Raw genomic sequence first — 18,033 nt, 5'->3', positions numbered from 1 at the left:
CCGCCTTTGGCAGCGCCGCGTCGGGTGGCGAGAAGTCCCAAGGTGGATTTCAGGTACCCTCTTTCGGTAGCTCTTCAGGCGGTTCAAAGAGCTTTGCTGCACAGTTTGCTGGCTCCGCTAAGACCCTCAAGCAGCTCACTAGGGAGCGCAAGGAAAAGGCCATGCCCGAGGAGTTTGACTTTGATACCGACGATTCAGACGTTGAGGAGGAAGTCAAGACACGCAAGAAGGAATGGTCCCTTCAGTGGGATCGCGATGATGCTGCTCGCATAGAGAAGGAGAAGCAGGGCTTGAAGACCGCTGCTTCTTTCACAGCTACGACCGACGCCGGTACAACGTCCAAGTCTCCCTTCACAATCTCCAAGCCCGCAACGGGTGCATCTTCTGTGTTCAGCTCAAGGGTCGCAAGCCCGACGCCTTCCGCCAGTGGTTCGGTGTTCGACGCACCCAGCGCGGCTCCTTCACCCGGTGCTAATATTTTCGGCCATCTTTCATCTGGTCCTTCGTCCAACAACCAGGACGATTCGGATGATGAGGAGGAGCATGCCGCACAGACTAACGGCTCTCAAGCTGAAGAGGAAAGCGATGTAGGCGATTCTACAGTCTCCACGCCACGAAGGAACCCTTTCGGATCCGAGTCTGAGTCTGAGGAGAGCCTGGAAGAAACCATGGCACGCAAGAGACAAGCGGGCACTCCAAAGCCTAGCCTTCTCTCCCGCATGACCAACATTGATGGATCACAAGTCACCTCTACAGACATCAACGCCCGGGTCGAGGCTGCCGATGCGGATGGCAGCACGACACCAAAGGCCAATGGTGTATCAACTCCCCAGCCAAGGTTTGGTTACTTCGACTTCCAACAAGCTGGTGCTCAGACTGCACCAAAGCCATCCACTTTTGGTGGTGATCAGACGTTCAAGCCTGGAGACCAAATTAAGTTTAGTTCTTCTACCAACACCAAGGCTGCTGTCCCGAGCTTCACCTTTCAGTCTGCCTCTCCAACCCCCGCTGAACCTGCCAACAAGCCGAGCAACCCATTTGCATTCCTTAGCGCTTCCGCCGGCCAATCGGCACCCGCTTCGGTAACTTCATCTGTCTTCTCATCGCGTGCGGTCACACCTTCTTCGGACGCTACCGACAACGAGCAAGACGAGGACGGCAACAAAGGACCTACACACGATCTATCTGACCTCACCGAAGAAGAGCGTTCAGCCCATGATGTCCTCTTCCATACCGACTCGACCATTGCTAAGCACGTAGTGGAGAAGGGCGAAGACGAAAAAACCAAAACCAAAGAGTGGAAGAACTGTGGACGCGGCCAATTGTGGATTCTCAAGAACAAGGAAACCCAGAAGGCCATTGTCCGAATCCGCAATAAGAACGGCAACGTTGACGTGAACTACTATATTCTTGCTAGCATCTCGGCCAAGACTGTTGGCGGCTCCGGCAAACAGGTCTGCGCTGTCAGAACTGGAGAAGACGCCAAGATCGAGCAGATCTTCTTTGCCCTCAGGACCCCTGAGATTGCCGAGGAGTTCGTTTCCGTGTACAACAAACAAACTTGATCATTTTCTTTCGACATGTCCAACAGAGAACGTCTGTTGGCCCTCCTCTTTTTGTTCGGTCGGCACCTTGCCCTTGACCGTATCTGCCTTACCCTTTGTTCCCCTTTGTCCTTGTCCCTTTTACTGGAGTTGATCCCACACGGAGTTTTCCCCATCTACCTGCATAGCACGGTGTTCAAATTTGTCCCTTGTCTTTTTTTTTCTTCTCCCCATCGTCAATCGATCTGTTTCATTGTCCACTTTTACCCACACCATTCCCCCAAACTTCCCTTTCCTCTCTTTTCTTTTTCAATCAACCCTTGTCTATCGAGTACATGACTTCCACCCCGTGTTTGTTTTTGGTTTTCTTCTAGTGTGTTTTGGTATCTCGGGTTCACGGGGGGTGGATTGGACTGGCTGTCGTCGTTGTCGTCGTTCGACAGGAAACCCAGTCAAGTCATTTTTCAGTGGCGGTCGGGGTGGAAGGGGGGAAAATTCACGGGAAAGGAAAGAAATCTTGTCCCATGGATGGATGGAGATCGAGAAACAAAAATTTCCGGAGATGTGTACTATACAATACAAACTTTTCTTTAATTGCATGCAGAGAGACAGATATCATGGAGAGAGAGAGAGCGAGAGCGAGCAGAGAAGTGAAATGAAGAATGAAAAATAATTTCTACGTATGTTGGGTCTGGTCGATGCTGGTGACCTTGGATTGAGCTGATACGTTTTCCCGAATGCAAGAACTATGGATGCTGTGTTGATTTAATCTGTCGTAGTTGTGGAAAGCCCGTTTGGCACCGCTAAACAGTGGTACACGAGTATTTTTCTACGAGCACTTCATGCTTCATGCTTTGGATTCATCTTCTGCTCGCATATGTCCGTTCAGTCGTATCCATTTCGAATTTGGAAACCCGCGGGCATGCCTAATAGGGCCCCTGCTTTACCTGACAGAGCACTTCTCGGAATCGTTCAATCCCGTACGGCCGATCTAAGCAATAGCCTATAGCCTACACTGCTTCTCTATACAAGCGAACAGATTCTTATCGAAGAATGCAGTCATCATGTATAGTTAACGCCTCTGGTGAGAATGATTGGCTTATTTGAGTCAACCGATAGACGAGATTGACCACCTGAGTTGCCTTCACATGCAAGAGTGCAGATGCAAGGCTGTGTAACATCATCGCTTCACCGGAAAACAATCACTGATTGGAGAGTAGCGTCATCACCGCTCTATCCAAAATGCTTGAAGTAGATCGACTTCTCTTTGCAGAGCATGACAAGGCTGCTCATAATTGATCAATCAAAAATCATGCTTTATGGCACCATATCTTCACTGGTGACCAATTGTTGACCAACACGAAGCCGACTGTGAGGCATCTAGAACGCTTGAAGCACACCGACTCTTCTCTCAAGGCTAGAGATGAAGATGTATAAATGACCAAGGGAAATTGCCTCTCAGTCGACTTCGATCATCACGCCTGTGACCAAAATCGTATCTATCAAAGCTCAAAGTCCTCGATACTCTTCTTCAGTCTCAATCTTGTGAAGAACCCATATCCACAGTATGGCTCAAGCGAATACCGCAGTCGCAAACACGAACACCCCGCTCATCTCTAGACAGAGAAACTGGCCTGCAATAGTCTGTTCTTCCCTTGTAGGGGGAGTAATTGTTTTTGTTGCAGCCCCAGCAATTGCCGCCCTGATGCCCATAGGGGCAATAGGATTTGCTGCCGGCACGACCACAACAGGTGTTCTCGGCTCCGTCATGACGAGACTTGTCAGCAACCAGACAAATGGCGACTGCCAGATCTTTTCGATCAATCGATACCTAATTCAGCAACATTATCGGAAGACCTTTATGACATACGTCGAAACTGTTATGCAACCAATATTCAAGGCTATACAAACAAACACTGCAAGTGGAGGTACCGACGTACAGACTTGCAGACTCGAAGATATTTTCCTAATCCAAGGCCTCGATGCAAAAGAACGAAATCACACCATGTTTAGACTCCGCCATCATGTCATTCCGAAGAAAGGGCCGAGACGAAACATAGCTAAGAGCATTCCACCCGCTGCTCTTCCAACCTATGCTCGCAATGCAACGAGGCAGGTGAAAATAGGTAGCAGCCAAAGCAGCTTGGAAGGGGTCGACCAAATTGTTGTCGAAGGCGCTCTATTTGGTGCCCTTGGAGGCGCTCTGCTAAAAGAAATTCCCGTCCTCGGAGGGTCGATCATCATACCGACTGTTCCTGGCAAAATCGGCGTCATCGTCGGCATGTCAAGTGCAACTGGGACTGCCGGTTCACTGGATAACATCACCTTCCCGTCGACGGGCGTCGATAAGATGACGTTCTGGATAGAATTCGCGACCGAGCTCCAATGTCACTTCCATCGTCTGGTCGAATGCGCCATCAATAACGGCGTCGTCCTCGAGGTAACCATGGAAATGGGGTGCGCCTTGGGTTTTAATGCTGCAGTGCCTCATGCGGGCACCGTTGGCGGGTACACGCAGCTGTTTTACTGGGGTGATAAGCGGTAAATTGCCCCGGATTCTTGTTAACCTCGTAGCACTTGGTCAGAAAGTAACGCAGAGTGTTACGAATCATTTCTGTTTCAGTGGGGCAGTGTAGTCATGTATATTAACGGAAATCTATGTATGTAATAAATGAAATGATATGTTCGACGATAAACTCAATTCTGTGCTGTTAAGTTGTTGCCTGATATTCGGCATGCAATATCTTGCACTTGAGTCGTGTAACATTCCATGAGATTGGTTATATGTATTGGAAATGTACGTTTCGCTGTTGCCTAGATGATAGCTACATGGATGGGCAAAGCTGGATGGAAGGAAATATCTATAGTCTAATTGGCATGAAGAGTCTATATAGGTCGTGAGAAAAAAAAGTCTATGCAACTCTAAAACTGACCAGCTCTAAATATCCCCGTGTATAGTGAAATGAAGGAGATCTAAAGGCTAAGGGACAAATTATCGAGGCAATCTAATTCGTTCTCAAATCTTCCATCTCTTTTTTTCTGAGTTGATGTTGGGCGCCTTGCTCATGTAGTCTGCCGGCATGATGGCATCAATCACCTTCTGCACTTCCACTGACAAAGGATTTCCAATATCCGTTCCGTACCCATGTATCTTCCCATTCATCGTAGTGAAAAGATCCTTGCCAACCTTATCATACTTCTGGTCATGGATCAGAGCCCAAAGCGGATGCTTCTTAAGCTGCTTCCTCCTGCATGCATTCCAGTTCACAGACCAGAACAACCGCCATCGTTCATTTGCGTTCTTGGGGCCGTTTCGCGTTATGTAAGGTAAGTTCTCCATGAGCCAGCGACATAAGTCCACTTTGTGCGCTTTCGCATACTGGACATGCATTATGCGCATGTCGTCGAGACTCTTGCGGACGTCCGCGAGTTCGTTCTGCAGCTTGTGTTCAAGCTGCTTCGAATTGCCCTCGATCCGCGTGATGCTGCTGGATACGGTATCTAGCCTGCTTCCAAATGTCGCCCGCGATTCTGCGACTTCGTTCTGCATCTTGTGTTCAAGCTGCTTCGAATTGCCCTCGATTCGCGTGACGCTGCTAGCTATGGTATCTAGCCTGTTTCTCAATGTCGCCCGCGATTCCTCGAATCCGAGGGCCATGTCGGTCTCTCTCCGTGAAAGGTCAGAGTCGAAGCGGGTCTGTGTTTCTTCCAGCTGGCGGTTTATCTCCCCGATGTTCTTCTTCATCTCGTCGCGGGATTGCTCGTCCAGCTTCTCCAGTTCGCGGCCCATCGCGCGTATGCGTTCGGAGTTGCTGGAAATGTCGCTCTGGATCTTTCGGTGTAATAGAATCGAGGTCAGATTCTGCTGGATGTCTTTGATATTGACCTCCGGATCGTCGGTGGAGGGATTCAGTTCGAGGGATTGGCAGAACTTCCGAACATTGATGCAGAAGGTTTCCCATGGCATGCACCTGATTGTGTCCCTATATCTGGCTCTGTAGAAGCCTGCGCCATATCTTTTCCGATGTATAAGACGGTCTGCGTCGTCTGGATCGAGTCCCGAGAAGTAGCAGGTATCGTGTCTATCCGTCGCCAGATCGTCCAGCTCAAGCACGGCTTGAGATGCTTCCCGTCCATTCTCAGCAATCTCGAAGCGCGTGAGGTAGGTGTAACGGACAAGTATGTAGAACAGTATTCGGGCGATCTTAAGCAAGTCTGCGCTTACTCTAGATGGCTTCTCACAGAATGCTGCCTTAGTGTTCCTGAACTCATCGATGTGATTGTCTTGCGCGGTTGCGGTCTCTGATTGTATGAATTCCTTGATCCAAGGATGTTTCTTTGTTATGCTCTGGAGATTATGCTTGTCTTCAAGAGGAAGAGTCATACACGGTATAATGGTCGCAGCCAGCGCTTCACGGTCGTGGCGATCGATGTGCCAGTCACTGATTGGCCGGCTCGATATAGACGGCGGAACAAGAGGAATAGGGCGTATCGGCGCGGGCTCCCACGCGGCTGATGATTTGAAACATCCTGTCCAAGAAAACATGTTCTATGGAAATCGGTGGACTGCGCCGTACGGCAGTCGTTGGGGCGGATGCTAACCTGAGGTCATGCTTGGAGGGATATGTACCATGCATGGGCAAGGCTGAGATGAAAATAGAATGAAATGGTCGACACCGCTTTTCTTTCCAGGAAAGTAGAACGACCATTCCAAGGGATCAAATATGTGGCTGGGAGGTTTGGAGGACGAACGATTCGCTTATCATTCCCATGTTCTGTTGATGAGGTATGGGGTGATTGTGCGTTTTCGAGAGGCTCGACAACGCACGAAGTCAGCAGGGCAGCGAACTGCAGGTTCATGCAGGTTGGGGTCATGATTGGTTTTCTATACATGGCTTAGCTAATAATTACTGGCACGTGGAATTAATACCTGCATAGAAGATGCGTATTGGTGTGGTGTGGCGCTCTGGGCTTGCATATTATCGAATTTATTAGTTTTGTTGATGGTTGGATGGTGTTGAACGTTGAATCTTATAACAGGGAGAGCGATTACGTAGATGAGTTTTGAGTAAGTATATTAGTTTATTGATATCAATTCTAGACTAGTTTGATCCATCTTTTCTCTAGTCATTGATGTATTCTGGAGATGACCTCCCAAGACCCAGGCCAAGAACGCCTCGCTGATAACATGTATGCTGCCTCCCATTTTATCCCACCGACGCTCTATAGTAAAGCACGAACAACAAAGAGATGTTGCCGTTGAAATTTACCTACGAAGTAGCTTTTTCGTGTAAGAGCTGATAGTCGGAGCAGGCTGAAGCTTCTTCGTTTTGCGAGTCTTCTCCCGTCCCGTCTTGGTGTCTTTTGCTTCCCAAGTCCTTTGGCGTTTTGTCGTTTCGTAGTAAGTATAATCATGATGTTCAATGACTTCATTATTCGTTATATCTGAACAATCATCGTTCTCTCCAGAACTCACAGATCCGTTAAGCGAATGCCCCGACCGAAGAGACTTGTAGGCTATCTTGAAACACTCATTATATCCATGACTGTAGTGATGAGTGCCACAACCCTTAGGAGACTCAACTTGGAAGCGTTCGCCACATGCGACGCCAGTCGCATCTTCGGCGATGCAGAAGGCGTAATGCAGCTTGTCCGCCTGATAGCACCTCGCAGTAGGGGCCTTGTCACCGCATAAGGTGCAATGATGCTTCCGAGCCATGATAGACTCTGTACGAAGATTCTTCGTGAAGGGGTCGATGGTTCTTGAGAACACACCCTTTCCAAACTTAGCATCGTATATGCTCTGGATGTCAAATGAGTGTGACATTTCTTGTAATAAAGGGTTGATTCTAGTGTAGAAGTTGTGCTCAGGAGTAATCGGTTTGCAGTTGGTGTTGAACTGATATCTCTTTTCTATGGACTTTATATACTTACCTGAAATGAGACATGTTGGATCACAGTGAATATGCCAATGTTAGAATAGTTTCTAGACAGTACATGCGTTCTGGGCAGATTCACTGCTACTGGGCCTGTATAAGGAAATTCCCTTTACCGTACGGACTGGAATTAACAATGTTCACTGAAGGGAGGGGTCACGTTGTATGTTACTTGTCTACCCCATCCATGGTATAGTAGTACTATAATTAGCTCTGAATTAACAATGTGTAAAGATTGCGTTGAAAGAACCCCAAGTGAATATAGAAGGCAGGCTCTGTAGGGACGAACCAACAATCAGTGAAAGCTTCTTTCAGCCCGTGCTGTAAATAATCTTTACAATGGAACAAAGCGCAAGCATTGTTCATACACACTCAGGGCTGACTACCTAACGATAAAAGAGCTGATTTTCCCCAGGACTCGAGATTTCATCCTCTCCAATATATCTGCGCAAGCCCACCGGTACACAACCTTCTATATACTCATCCAAAGAACCTTCCACAGACTTCTCCACATCGAACATGTTCCGAGCGCGCAGGTTCTTCCCTCAGCGGACAGGTCAGGCTGCTGGCGAGCTTGACCATACGTCAAAGCTCGCTCCTCTCAAAAAGGTCCTTCTGATTTTAATCCGCGACAAGCTTCGCCGGAAAGCCAAGTCGGCCGGAACAGATCGTCACGATCTTGAAGCCACGTCGGAAGAAACAGATCGTCGCGATCTTGAAGCCATCAAGTCCATTACAGATGAAGCCTTTTTGGAGCTTCTCAGGCAATATTTGGATCCCGAGGAAGAGATCTCGCCGGAGGACTATCGCGTCCAAAGTCGGATGTCAGGTACATACAACCATTGTATCATTGTGTCAGTGAAGGATAAGGGTGAATATGCTATCAAAGTCCCTTTCACCGGCACAAAAGAGGTCTGGACCCAAGGTGACGCGCATAATCTAAGGAGTGAAGCACAAACCCAAGAATATCTTCGTCAGCATACATCGATTCCCATAGCTGAAGTGTATAAATGGGATGACACCCTCGACAACTCCATTTCGGCTCCTTACATTCTCATGCGTGCCATTCCTGGCGTTAAAGCATCCAAACATTGGAAACCACAGTATGTCCCTGAGAATAAATCGACCCCCAAAACTGAAGAATGGCGCCACAACTTTCTCAAGTCACTTGCAACTATGATGTCTGAGCTACATCGTTTCTCCTTTCCCGCTATTGGGATGTTGAATTTTGATGAGGACCGATTAAACCCAACAGTTGGACCTTACTATGGTGAAAATAATGATGGCACCCTCGACGAGGTCCAGGCTTATAACTCCAGCAACGACTTCTGGGAATCCCAGTTACAGGAATTTGAAGCGGACCTCAAAAATGCGGCTCTCAAAAATGGCAAGGAAGACATGGACGACGCCTCGTATGGATGGCATAACACCATGCGATATGCGCTCAAAACCTACCCTCTCAAATGGTCCGGGAACGAGGATGGACAGGGAGCTGAGACTTTCGTGCTCCGCCATCCCGATCTGGACATGCATAATATCTTGGTCGACGAGAATGATGGTACAATCACGGGTATCATTGATTGGGATATGACGAGGACAGTGCCCCGATGCGTTGGATTCTCAGCTGTACCCATCTGGCTTCGAGCCGACTGGGACGCCGACTTCAAGATGGACGATTTAATCCACATGCCCTGGGAACTTGACCAATATCGGAACATTTATGCACAGGCTATGGCTGAAGCTCTCACTAAAGCCACGGGCGAACCTGGCGACGCGTGCTATACTCTCCAGTCGCCAATGTATTGTATGGCATACACTTGGTTTCATGGGGGCAGTTTGGATGCTTTTTGGGTTCGAATGTTTAAAGAGATTCCCCACCTCAGGGCTCTCGATGTAAAAAAATACATGGAGATGGTCGGTACTGAGACAAACTGGGATGCCGCCGACGAGAGGCTGATTCTAGCGCTGAAGAAGGTTCTTGCACCCATGTTGCCCTGACAAGGTGTTATTTTTTGTATATTTTAATCGCGACGGACTTGCCGGCTTTAAAACCGTTTATAGCCATTTATAACCATTTAAATTTTAGAAACAGGAAAATATTAATTTCATTGTTACCAAAGACCTTACAGTGTTCATGTGCCTTTTCTTTTCGTACTACTGTGCGATCTCGCAATAACGTGCTACAAGCTGACTTGACGTGATAGAACATCTTGTATATGAAGCGGGGTTTTCGAGAATTCAAACTCTCAAACCTACTCTAAGTTATCATCAATCGAAACAAACGCCCAAATTTATATTAATTCAAATACATTGGTGTTTTCAAACACCATCAAATCAGTCCTACACCGTCATCTCTCATTGGGAAAATCAACTACCCAACTAGGCAATCAGCTAGCCGAATACAGCAACTTCTCGACATCTACATACAAAAGGTGTTCATCACAAGTCTCAAAAATGCCTTCGACAATTATCCAAGGTTCTCGAAATGAGGAATCGACCATTGCCCAACCAACAGCAACATTCACAGGAACCGTTTTCGCCGAGTCCATCTTCAAAGGCGAAAACGTGACCTCTGCCAATGTCACCTTCACGCCATGCGCACGCACGCACTGGCACACTCACTCCGGCGGACAGGTGATCCGCGTGGTGGCAGGCAACGGCTGGATATGCGACAAGGGGGGAGAGGCACGAAGGATCAAGACGGGAGACACGATTTGGGCTGCACCTGGCACCACGCACTGGCACGGTGCGGACGAGGGAAGCCTGCTCTCCCATTTTGTGGTCACGGTCGGCAAGACGGAGTGGCACGAGGCTGTCGAGGATGGCGAGTACAGCAAGAGAGCCGCCGATCAATAGTGATGACCTCGATGTCTTGCCGAACCAAGCAATTCGTCGTTCATCATTTGGGACGGGTACGAGGTCGTGTTGGTCCGTGTCGTCCCAGTGTTGTGTTTATTGGAACCTGGGCGAGTTTGATAGAAAACGGGCATTCTGTCGAGCATCTTCCGTACTCGAAGTATTGCCAATAGAATTCGACATTGGAGATATTGATACATGTTGCTTAGACTGACTAAATACTCTGAAAATGAGACTTGTTCATGATTTGCTGAAAAGGATGGCTGCGTGAGGTACGGCCCGTAGAGCCTAAGCTACCATGGTGCCGATCGGCCGAACCTAAAGGATATCTCGTGAAACTGAAAAATAGGGTGAAGTGGTTGTGCCAGGAAGGGAAGTCAACCAGTGTGTGATTTCTGAAAGAGTTCATTCACGATTGGGGTTCACCCTTTTGGAAAGTTTAATTCTTTGATTGCTATGCAGAATGTTGCACGTGGGTGGACACGGCCTTGTCTCGTGCCGAGCATCGGCATCGTGGCGCATGGATGCCCACGCAGGTACACGGTCGATCGTACCCTTTCAGAGATGCAAATGATCTTCAGGAAAATATCATTTGGCCGATGATCGCCAGACGCCTTAGCCGCGTATCCGTGGCGATGGCCTTAAGGGTTTATTCGCTCCATCACGGGACTCAATGGATTTTATTGTCTCGTGTTGGGAATGTGGACTGCGATCAAGTAGATGGACGCGCTCGTATTTCGTTGTGCCTGGAGTTTGCTGGCCTCTGTGGCTGTCGAGTCGTATAAACTTCTGCTTAGCAAGCCATGGCTCACCTTTTCGAGTATTTGTTGACACTAATGGTAAATTTTGATAGCCAATGGCTTATCCAGATTCTCCAATGTGCATAGGAGATCGAGCATGCATGCTGCCGAGTGTCAAGCTATTACTTCCAAGCATTGCTGCACATCTTTGTGTCACTAAGAAAGGGGACAAAGGGAATGCAGCAGACCAGAAGGGTCCAACTGAGAAGTAGACTGAGGAAACGGAGGCATAGGAGACTCGCAATTAACTGTACTCGAATGCAAATAGACATATACGAAAAGGAAGAAGAGGTTGTGAAATTCTGGAAGGACGCGGATGTATTCGCGTCCCTCTATCAGATAGTTGGGTGGCTAGAATAGTGACCACCCAAGATGGCCCTTCTTAGTCACAAGAATAGCCAAAACTCAATTCTGGGAGATCCACGTGGCCCCTGCGTTCAAACATACACAGACTTAGACAGAACCATGAGGGCCAGAGATGTCGTAGTCGCCGGGTGCATGGGCCCTATGGAGACTTCAGCTGCGGTACTTATGCTGTAGTGTACAACTCGCAGAACATCGGCGTAAACCCAACGACCAACCACTACTGCGTATTTTCTTTTTAGACTACTAATCATTTTAGATAGTCAACCAATTACGGAAAGTTGAGCATTTGGGCGATAAAAGGACAACATACTCAACGCGGTTAACGTTGAGCGCACCGTCCGAGGTAGAAGGGAGACCAAAAAGAAAACAAAGAAGTGATGATCATGTACTTATTCGATGCTTACTGACGGGAGAATCAATGACGAGGAACCAGGTACAAAGTCCTAGTCAGGTACCAACCCCTACGTCCATCACTCGTACTTACCCCTGCCTTGTGTTGCGGCTGCGGAATAGGTACCGGTACGAGAGAAAGCAGTTCAAGGAATCAAGAGGCAAAGGAGATCTCGTCCGCATCCTCCCATTCTCCGGGCGGGCAGGAATGCCTCAATGGATGCAACCCCCATCATTATCGATTGGCGAGATCTGAACTCAGCTGCACTGGAAGGACGCCGTGCACAGTTTTACCCGGCTATTGTTTCCCCCCACCTTTCCACAAACGCTCAACTGGCCGTCAAACTGTTGAACCATGTGCAAACTAGAGCGTTAGAGGAGATTGTCATTCGTCTCTGTGGAATCCTGCCTTCCGATGGGCTAACGACAGTTCAAGCCACACTATTGATAAGCGAGGGTCTGGGTTCCCAGGAGTCATCTAACATTCCCCACATCCATCCCCCTGGAACATACTTACACTTATTCCTACGATCCTTCAACAGAGTTTAGTTCTTACTTTCAAGCCTCCTCCAAGTCTAACAACGGCTATCGATTCCACCAACACTTTCTGCTCCACTAACACAGCTCCAGCTCGAGTTCGTTGTGCCCCGCGACCTGCCTAATCCTATCCTCCGGGACACCAAGTCTGGAGCACATCAAAGTCCCTGCGGCTAGGAGCTAAGAAGGATTCTCGAGCGCGCGGCCTTCGCGTTCAGGTTTCATCTAACTGGAATCCACCTCGCTCTTGAGTTCACAATTGAGTAGACACTTGGCGGTTGCCGCGGCGTGACTCAGGATCCAGTTTAATCCTTTGCTCTTGACATCATGTACTAGATTCTTCTGGTGCTATGGCCGTGTCTGCGTTGTACCCTCTTGCTTCTTGTCCGGCACTTGGACAGATTCCACCCTCTTTGCCGGCCGTCGACCAGTCTCATACATGTGCTCGAGCATCTTCTGTGTAGATCTACATTAACACGGCATGATTTGCATCAGAACCTTATATCAGAACCCCTGTAGGATTGACATGCATTTCTGCCAGGGATCATCCAAGTCTTATCCTGTCAACCGTATTTATGAATCTAAGTACTTTTGGGTATATCATGGCCGAGGCGGACCTAAACCTTAACTAGAAAGTCCAGAACATCCTTCGTACTCGTGTACCCAATGACCTCTCCAGGGAACGCTTGCACAGAGTACGCTTCAGCTTGCCGTGCCCTGTGTCTGTACCGCTTCCGCGGATCCCCTGGACATTCCATGAAGCCTGCAGGATTCATGATTCGGAGAGTTAAAAGCCTGCCATCCCCCAGACCCGTGCTGTTGTTGCAACCTTTTACCCCGTTGTTGGTTTTCTATCCTCTATTTCCTTTCAATCTATTACCAAGACGTCTCTAGAACCTCGCACTTCTCTCAACAGAGTTTCTAGCCAACATGCCTATGACTTGGAAGGAAACCCGACCTGGGCGTTGGGAACGTCCTCTCTCCAGTTTGGAGAAGATCAACCTAGTAAACCGTAATGTGGATAAGGCTCTCGACCGTGATCAATGGGCAAAGACAGCAGCTGCAAAGCTGACTTTCGATCCCTCTATTGGAGACCCAGAGACAGCACTGCGGATAGCATGGAAGCAAGTTCGTTACAACTACCCAGAAATCGCCGCATTCCCCTACCAGGACACATACATGTACAGAATCGGCAACCCAGACCAAGTGGCTCTATGGGTGTCTGCAACGTTTTCGACTTGCCCCAACACTACCGTTGATCACTTGCTCGGCCACATTCCCCGTAACGAGCAAATGGGCCTTTACTGGCTTCCTGATTCTTCAGAGGTCCTGATTCGGTCTCCACACTACCGTCTTGACGGGCGAGGAGCCATCTTCTGCCTGGATTACCTTGTGGAGTCTCTGTCGAATCTTGATCCCGTTCTCGTCTTCGGCGGTTGTGCGAAGAACCTATCCCCCAGCATCGACGACGCCCTAGACATCCCCCTGCAGGCCACACCACGGATCGAGCAAGCAGCAGAGAAGCGTTTGGCAACACTCAAGCCCCGACATCCACCCCTATTCATGAAGGACACTCCCAAGTCCCGCCTGCCTGGCGTGACCCGACGCAACTTCATAAAACTCTCCATCAAAGAGTCCCGAGCCGTCATCAAAGGCTGCAGTTCGAGCTCTATGGACCTCACCACCGCACTCCACGCTGCCCTCATCACAGCTGTGACCAAAGTCTGCCCGCCTACCGAAGTCCAGAGCTTCATGGCATCCTTCCACTGCGATCTACGCTTCCTCATCCGCAAGCCCGTCTCCACCAGGACGGCGCCCACAAGCTGCACCAGCGTGCTGACCACCGAAGTCGAAGTCTCACCCCAGACCGACTTCAAGTCGTACTACTCACAGCTCGCCCCGGTGTACGCTACTGGATACGGGCCTTACCTCGAATCCACCGCTTGCTACCACGAGAAGCTAATCCAGACCCACTACAGCAAGAGCAAGACCGCAGGCGCAGCACACCCTCCCGACAGCGACCCACAGCCGCGCTTCGGGCCCCTCGGCATGATCGACCACCAGCTCCGCAAGGACGTCAAGAACGCAGTGCGCGTGACGGACTTCTGGTTCGGCGGCGAGACGCTGACGAGGAGGAAGATGGTGCACAGCTGGATGTGGGACGGTCAGATTGTATACAGCTGCTGCTGGAACGACAACTACTGGACCGAGGATGTCGTTGTGGATTTCTTGGAGAAGATCAAGGAGACGTTGATCGAGGAGTTTCAGTTGGTGAATGGCATGTCTGGGTTGGGTCTGTAAACGGCTTACTCCAGTGTTGGCGAGGTCTCTGTGTTATCATGGCGTTTTTAGGCGCCTGCATAGGTTTGCGTTCTCAGAGTTGGAATGACTTGTATGAAAATCTGTGTAATACCCATCGGTTTTTGGATTTCTGAGCACGAAATAGCTTAATGATTTTCTTTCTTCCATCGTTCAACGTTTAGCTACGCATCATTACTGGGGCAGTGGGCATCCATGATCTACGTAAAAAGCTCCGCACGAAGAATGCTATCGAAATACCCAGCCTTTAGAATCATCTCCCGAAACGCCTCCTGCTTAATGCAAAGCATATGGTGTTGTGATCACTACGCCACGACGCCACGGCGCACTTTCCCCCAGCCGTTTGCCGATCCGTTCTCTTTCATCACATATCGAATACAGCCCATTTCAGGCACACATACATATTGCATCGCAGAAGCCTCACTCTCCCTCGAGTGCGAGCTTTCACCCTCTTGCCTTGCCATCACACATGCCTTCTACCTACATATGCCGAATGCGATAATCCATCGTGATCAACACGAGGCGGGTGAAACGGCACCCCACATAGCTGCAGCTGTCACGACAAGAATCAGTGCTTTACCCTTTGCTGGTGAGTTAAAGTTTGGACCTTTCCGTGTACGGACAAGCTTGGGGGAGAATAGGGCCGGCCGAGTATCGCGGGACGACGACATACCGGGGCACTCACCCGGCCGAACGCATTGATCACAGTATCGAAGAACACTCAGGGCTGACGGTTGGGCATTTGTGTGAATGTATAAAGATCAATTCGGGTTGGCATGGATGGATTGAGGGAAAATTGATTTTTAGCTATATTGTTCCGCGATGAATTACCCCGATCACAGTGAGCCATTACGTGAAAATTGCGGGCTGGTATCAGCATCTAGCCGTGCACGCAGGGGGACTTCTCGTTCAGGAGTCATGTCAACCAAACGAGCAGCGATTGGGCTCGACAAGAGGGATGAAAGAAGGAAAGAAGGCAAAGAGATAGGAAACGTGGTATCGAAAAGAGGTTTAACGTTTGGCACCCCCAGGGTGCATCTTTTCCCTGATCTTATATGATCACCGATATTCCCAGGATTGACGAACAAGTAGGGCTTTCAAGCGAGATTGCGAGCATCCAATCGACTTGCTTGACTCGAGCGACCATACTAATCCCTCGACTCAAACTTGCATCTTTTCTCCACTTCTAGAATAGATAGAATCAACGCAACGCACACGTTCCCCCATCATACAATGTCATCAAAGCACACGCACACCGCTGCCGCTGTCACCGCATTAGCGGGAACAGAGCGTGAACGGAGAAATGGAAGAAACCGCGTCAGTAGCGCAAATATCGTAATGAATCCCTGGCACTGCTATTGCGTCCCATCCTTCTCTCCCATAAGCGCCAATCATCTAGTCAATCCGGAAGAGGCCAACTCCCTGTCTTATCGTTTCGGTGCTTAGTATTGATATTATTGCCGTACGTGCGGGGTGGTTTTGGGAATGCACTTGGGCTTAGCGGGCTGTCGTTTGGCAGGCTGGGCGGATTGCTGGTGAGCGCTGGGTTCTTGTAATATCGCTCTACGATGGGAACCGTCATGCCCACTTTGAGCACGCCTTCTTCGCGAGTCGGAGGAGGTGGAGTATCATCTCGGTTGCTGTTGCTGTTGGAGTCACTGCGGGATATTGTTCGGGCGTTGGCCCCACGGACGATCTCAACATGTGCCGCTGACTCGATGGACCATTCTGTATCCTTGGGGGTGTTTTTGCCCCGAGACAACATGAAGTATCGTTTGAAACCAAAGCCCCCGCCCCACCGACGATGCTGCGATGAAGATATTTCACCTCCTTTGCGGGTTGACAGTCTGTTCTTCCGGCGCCTGTAGAGATAGAGACCAGTGACGGATGCGATGCCTATAATGCCAAGAGTAACGCCTACGCCTACACCCGCTCGAGCAGATGCACTCATTTCTGTTGATGACGTAGACTGTGCAGCAAGACTTTGGTCAGATGTTGGGGATGGTGGACTGCTAGCTGCTGATTGTGACTGCTCCGCGTCTGGTAGTGCGGATGCTGCTGGCACTGGAGCAAAGGGAGTGGGGGTCACGACGACAGTTTCGGAGACTGTAATGACCGTTGTCGAAGAGGGTGTAGGAACGATTGCTGATAAGAACGAAGGTGCTGCGAAACTAGATGATGAAGGTCCTTGTAGAATCTGTGTCTCCGGGACGATTGCTGTAGATATTGCAGACGATGCTGCCTCTGGTGTAGGAACCACGGGCCTAAGGAATGAAGAAGTTGGAGGAAGGGACTCATTCTCTTCAGGTGGTGCAGCGGCTTGTTTTTCTTCGTCTTCACTATCCATAGGCATGTTAGAAACTGGTGTCTTTGTCGCAGGCGCCGCAGAGATCGACCGGGATGTCCGAGGCATTGCTACGGCCCGGGACGAAGATGCTTCATCATCAAGAAGCAGCGTTTTCACATCATTGTTGTTGTCTTTGAACGAGCCCCGCCCTTGGCCTCCGAATTGGCTTCCTCTTTGCTTGTCAAATGATGGTTGAAAGTTCTGTAAAATCGTCAGTGATGCCCTTCGACACACTCATCCCACATATCCACTCGGAAGCTCAAGAGGGAAGCCTTCAACTTTTTGGTCGCGCAACTCACCTGTGCAAAGCCGTTGCCTTTCTTGAAACCACCACCACCTCCGCCTCCGCCCCCAAATCCGTTGTTCGGAAAGGGCTTCCCCACCCCGAAGCCAGACTCCGGAGAAAACTGATCACCGCCAAAGCCACCTCCGCCAAACTTGCTATCACCTAACTGACACTGCACCAACGGGAGAAGCAAAATAAAAGTCCAGCACAGCCGGACTACTGTTCTTGAATCACATATCATCGCGAGCTGGAAGTATCATTGAACGAGAGTCGAGAAAGCAAACCCAAAATGTGATTAAGCAAAGGAATGTGAGAAGTCTGAGAAGCAACCTGGAGGGAAGGGGAGCGGCATACTGGAGAACCACATAGACCTGGTGCAATGATGTAAAGCAAAGCGAGGCAAGGTGAACCTTGGGAAGAGCAATCTGAGCAGGTGTGAACGCTGGTAGCACAAGTCTCGAATCTTGTGGTTGATTGTCCCCCTCCAAGCTTTGCGAAGATATTCCCGCCAAACGACCCATGTATCAGGAGAATTGAGCATCCGCATACATCGTGCATTCTGCCAACGTGCGACAACCAATCAGAGCAAGTGATCGTGGAAAACCATTGATTCCACAGTCCGCCATATTGGGAATTTGCGCTGGCAAACCGC

At 49.4% G+C, this 18,033-nt stretch overlaps 7 protein-coding genes across 7 annotated transcripts; 4 read left to right on the top strand and 3 right to left on the bottom strand.

The window, feature by feature from the left end:
* The first annotated feature begins 2,989 nt into the window (after window positions 1-2,989).
* BU24DRAFT_420567 (uncharacterized protein) lies at window positions 2,990-4,183 on the top strand. Its single transcript, XM_033527510.1, has one exon. It carries the CDS (start codon window positions 3,112-3,114, stop codon window positions 4,087-4,089), a length of 978 nt encoding a protein of 325 aa, XP_033385878.1. The 5' UTR covers window positions 2,990-3,111; the 3' UTR covers window positions 4,090-4,183.
* Window positions 4,184-4,375: 192 nt separating this feature from the next.
* Window positions 4,376-6,356, bottom strand: BU24DRAFT_420566 (uncharacterized protein). Its single transcript, XM_033527509.1, has one exon. It carries the CDS (start codon window positions 6,088-6,090, stop codon window positions 4,561-4,563), a length of 1,530 nt encoding a protein of 509 aa, XP_033385877.1. The 5' UTR covers window positions 6,091-6,356; the 3' UTR covers window positions 4,376-4,560.
* Window positions 6,357-6,810: 454 nt separating this feature from the next.
* BU24DRAFT_478641 (uncharacterized protein) lies at window positions 6,811-7,425 on the bottom strand (the record flags this gene model as incomplete). Its single annotated transcript, XM_033533044.1, has 1 exon — window positions 6,811-7,425. The coding sequence occupies exon 1, from the start codon at window positions 7,369-7,371 to the stop codon at window positions 6,811-6,813; it is 561 nt and encodes a 186-aa protein (XP_033385876.1). The 5' UTR covers window positions 7,372-7,425.
* A 574-nt stretch (window positions 7,426-7,999) lies between these two features.
* BU24DRAFT_478640 (uncharacterized protein) lies at window positions 8,000-9,478 on the top strand (the record flags this gene model as incomplete). Its single annotated transcript, XM_033533043.1, has 1 exon — window positions 8,000-9,478. The coding sequence occupies one exon, from the start codon at window positions 8,000-8,002 to the stop codon at window positions 9,476-9,478; it is 1,479 nt and encodes a 492-aa protein (XP_033385875.1).
* A 240-nt stretch (window positions 9,479-9,718) lies between these two features.
* BU24DRAFT_420565 (RmlC-like cupin) lies at window positions 9,719-10,757 on the top strand. Its single transcript, XM_033527508.1, has one exon. It carries the CDS (start codon window positions 9,935-9,937, stop codon window positions 10,334-10,336), a length of 402 nt encoding a protein of 133 aa, XP_033385874.1. The 5' UTR covers window positions 9,719-9,934; the 3' UTR covers window positions 10,337-10,757.
* A 2,199-nt stretch (window positions 10,758-12,956) lies between these two features.
* BU24DRAFT_152193 (uncharacterized protein) lies at window positions 12,957-14,836 on the top strand. Its single transcript, XM_033521279.1, has one exon. It carries the CDS (start codon window positions 13,360-13,362, stop codon window positions 14,728-14,730), a length of 1,371 nt encoding a protein of 456 aa, XP_033385873.1. The 5' UTR covers window positions 12,957-13,359; the 3' UTR covers window positions 14,731-14,836.
* Window positions 14,837-15,887: 1,051 nt separating this feature from the next.
* Window positions 15,888-17,827, bottom strand: BU24DRAFT_152190 (uncharacterized protein). Its single transcript, XM_033521278.1, has 2 exons — window positions 17,395-17,827; window positions 15,888-17,296 (listed from the first exon to the last, which is right to left on the bottom strand). Exons 1-2 carry the CDS (start codon window positions 17,620-17,622, stop codon window positions 16,148-16,150), a joined length of 1,377 nt encoding a protein of 458 aa, XP_033385872.1. The 5' UTR covers window positions 17,623-17,827; the 3' UTR covers window positions 15,888-16,147.
* Window positions 17,828-18,033: the final 206 nt, after the last annotated feature.

The sequence above is a fragment of the Aaosphaeria arxii genome (genome assembly GCF_010015735.1).
Source record: "Aaosphaeria arxii CBS 175.79 unplaced genomic scaffold BU24scaffold_3, whole genome shotgun sequence".
Classification (NCBI taxonomy): domain Eukaryota; kingdom Fungi; phylum Ascomycota; class Dothideomycetes; order Pleosporales; genus Aaosphaeria; species Aaosphaeria arxii.
This window is presented reverse-complemented; position numbering and strand designations above follow the sequence as displayed.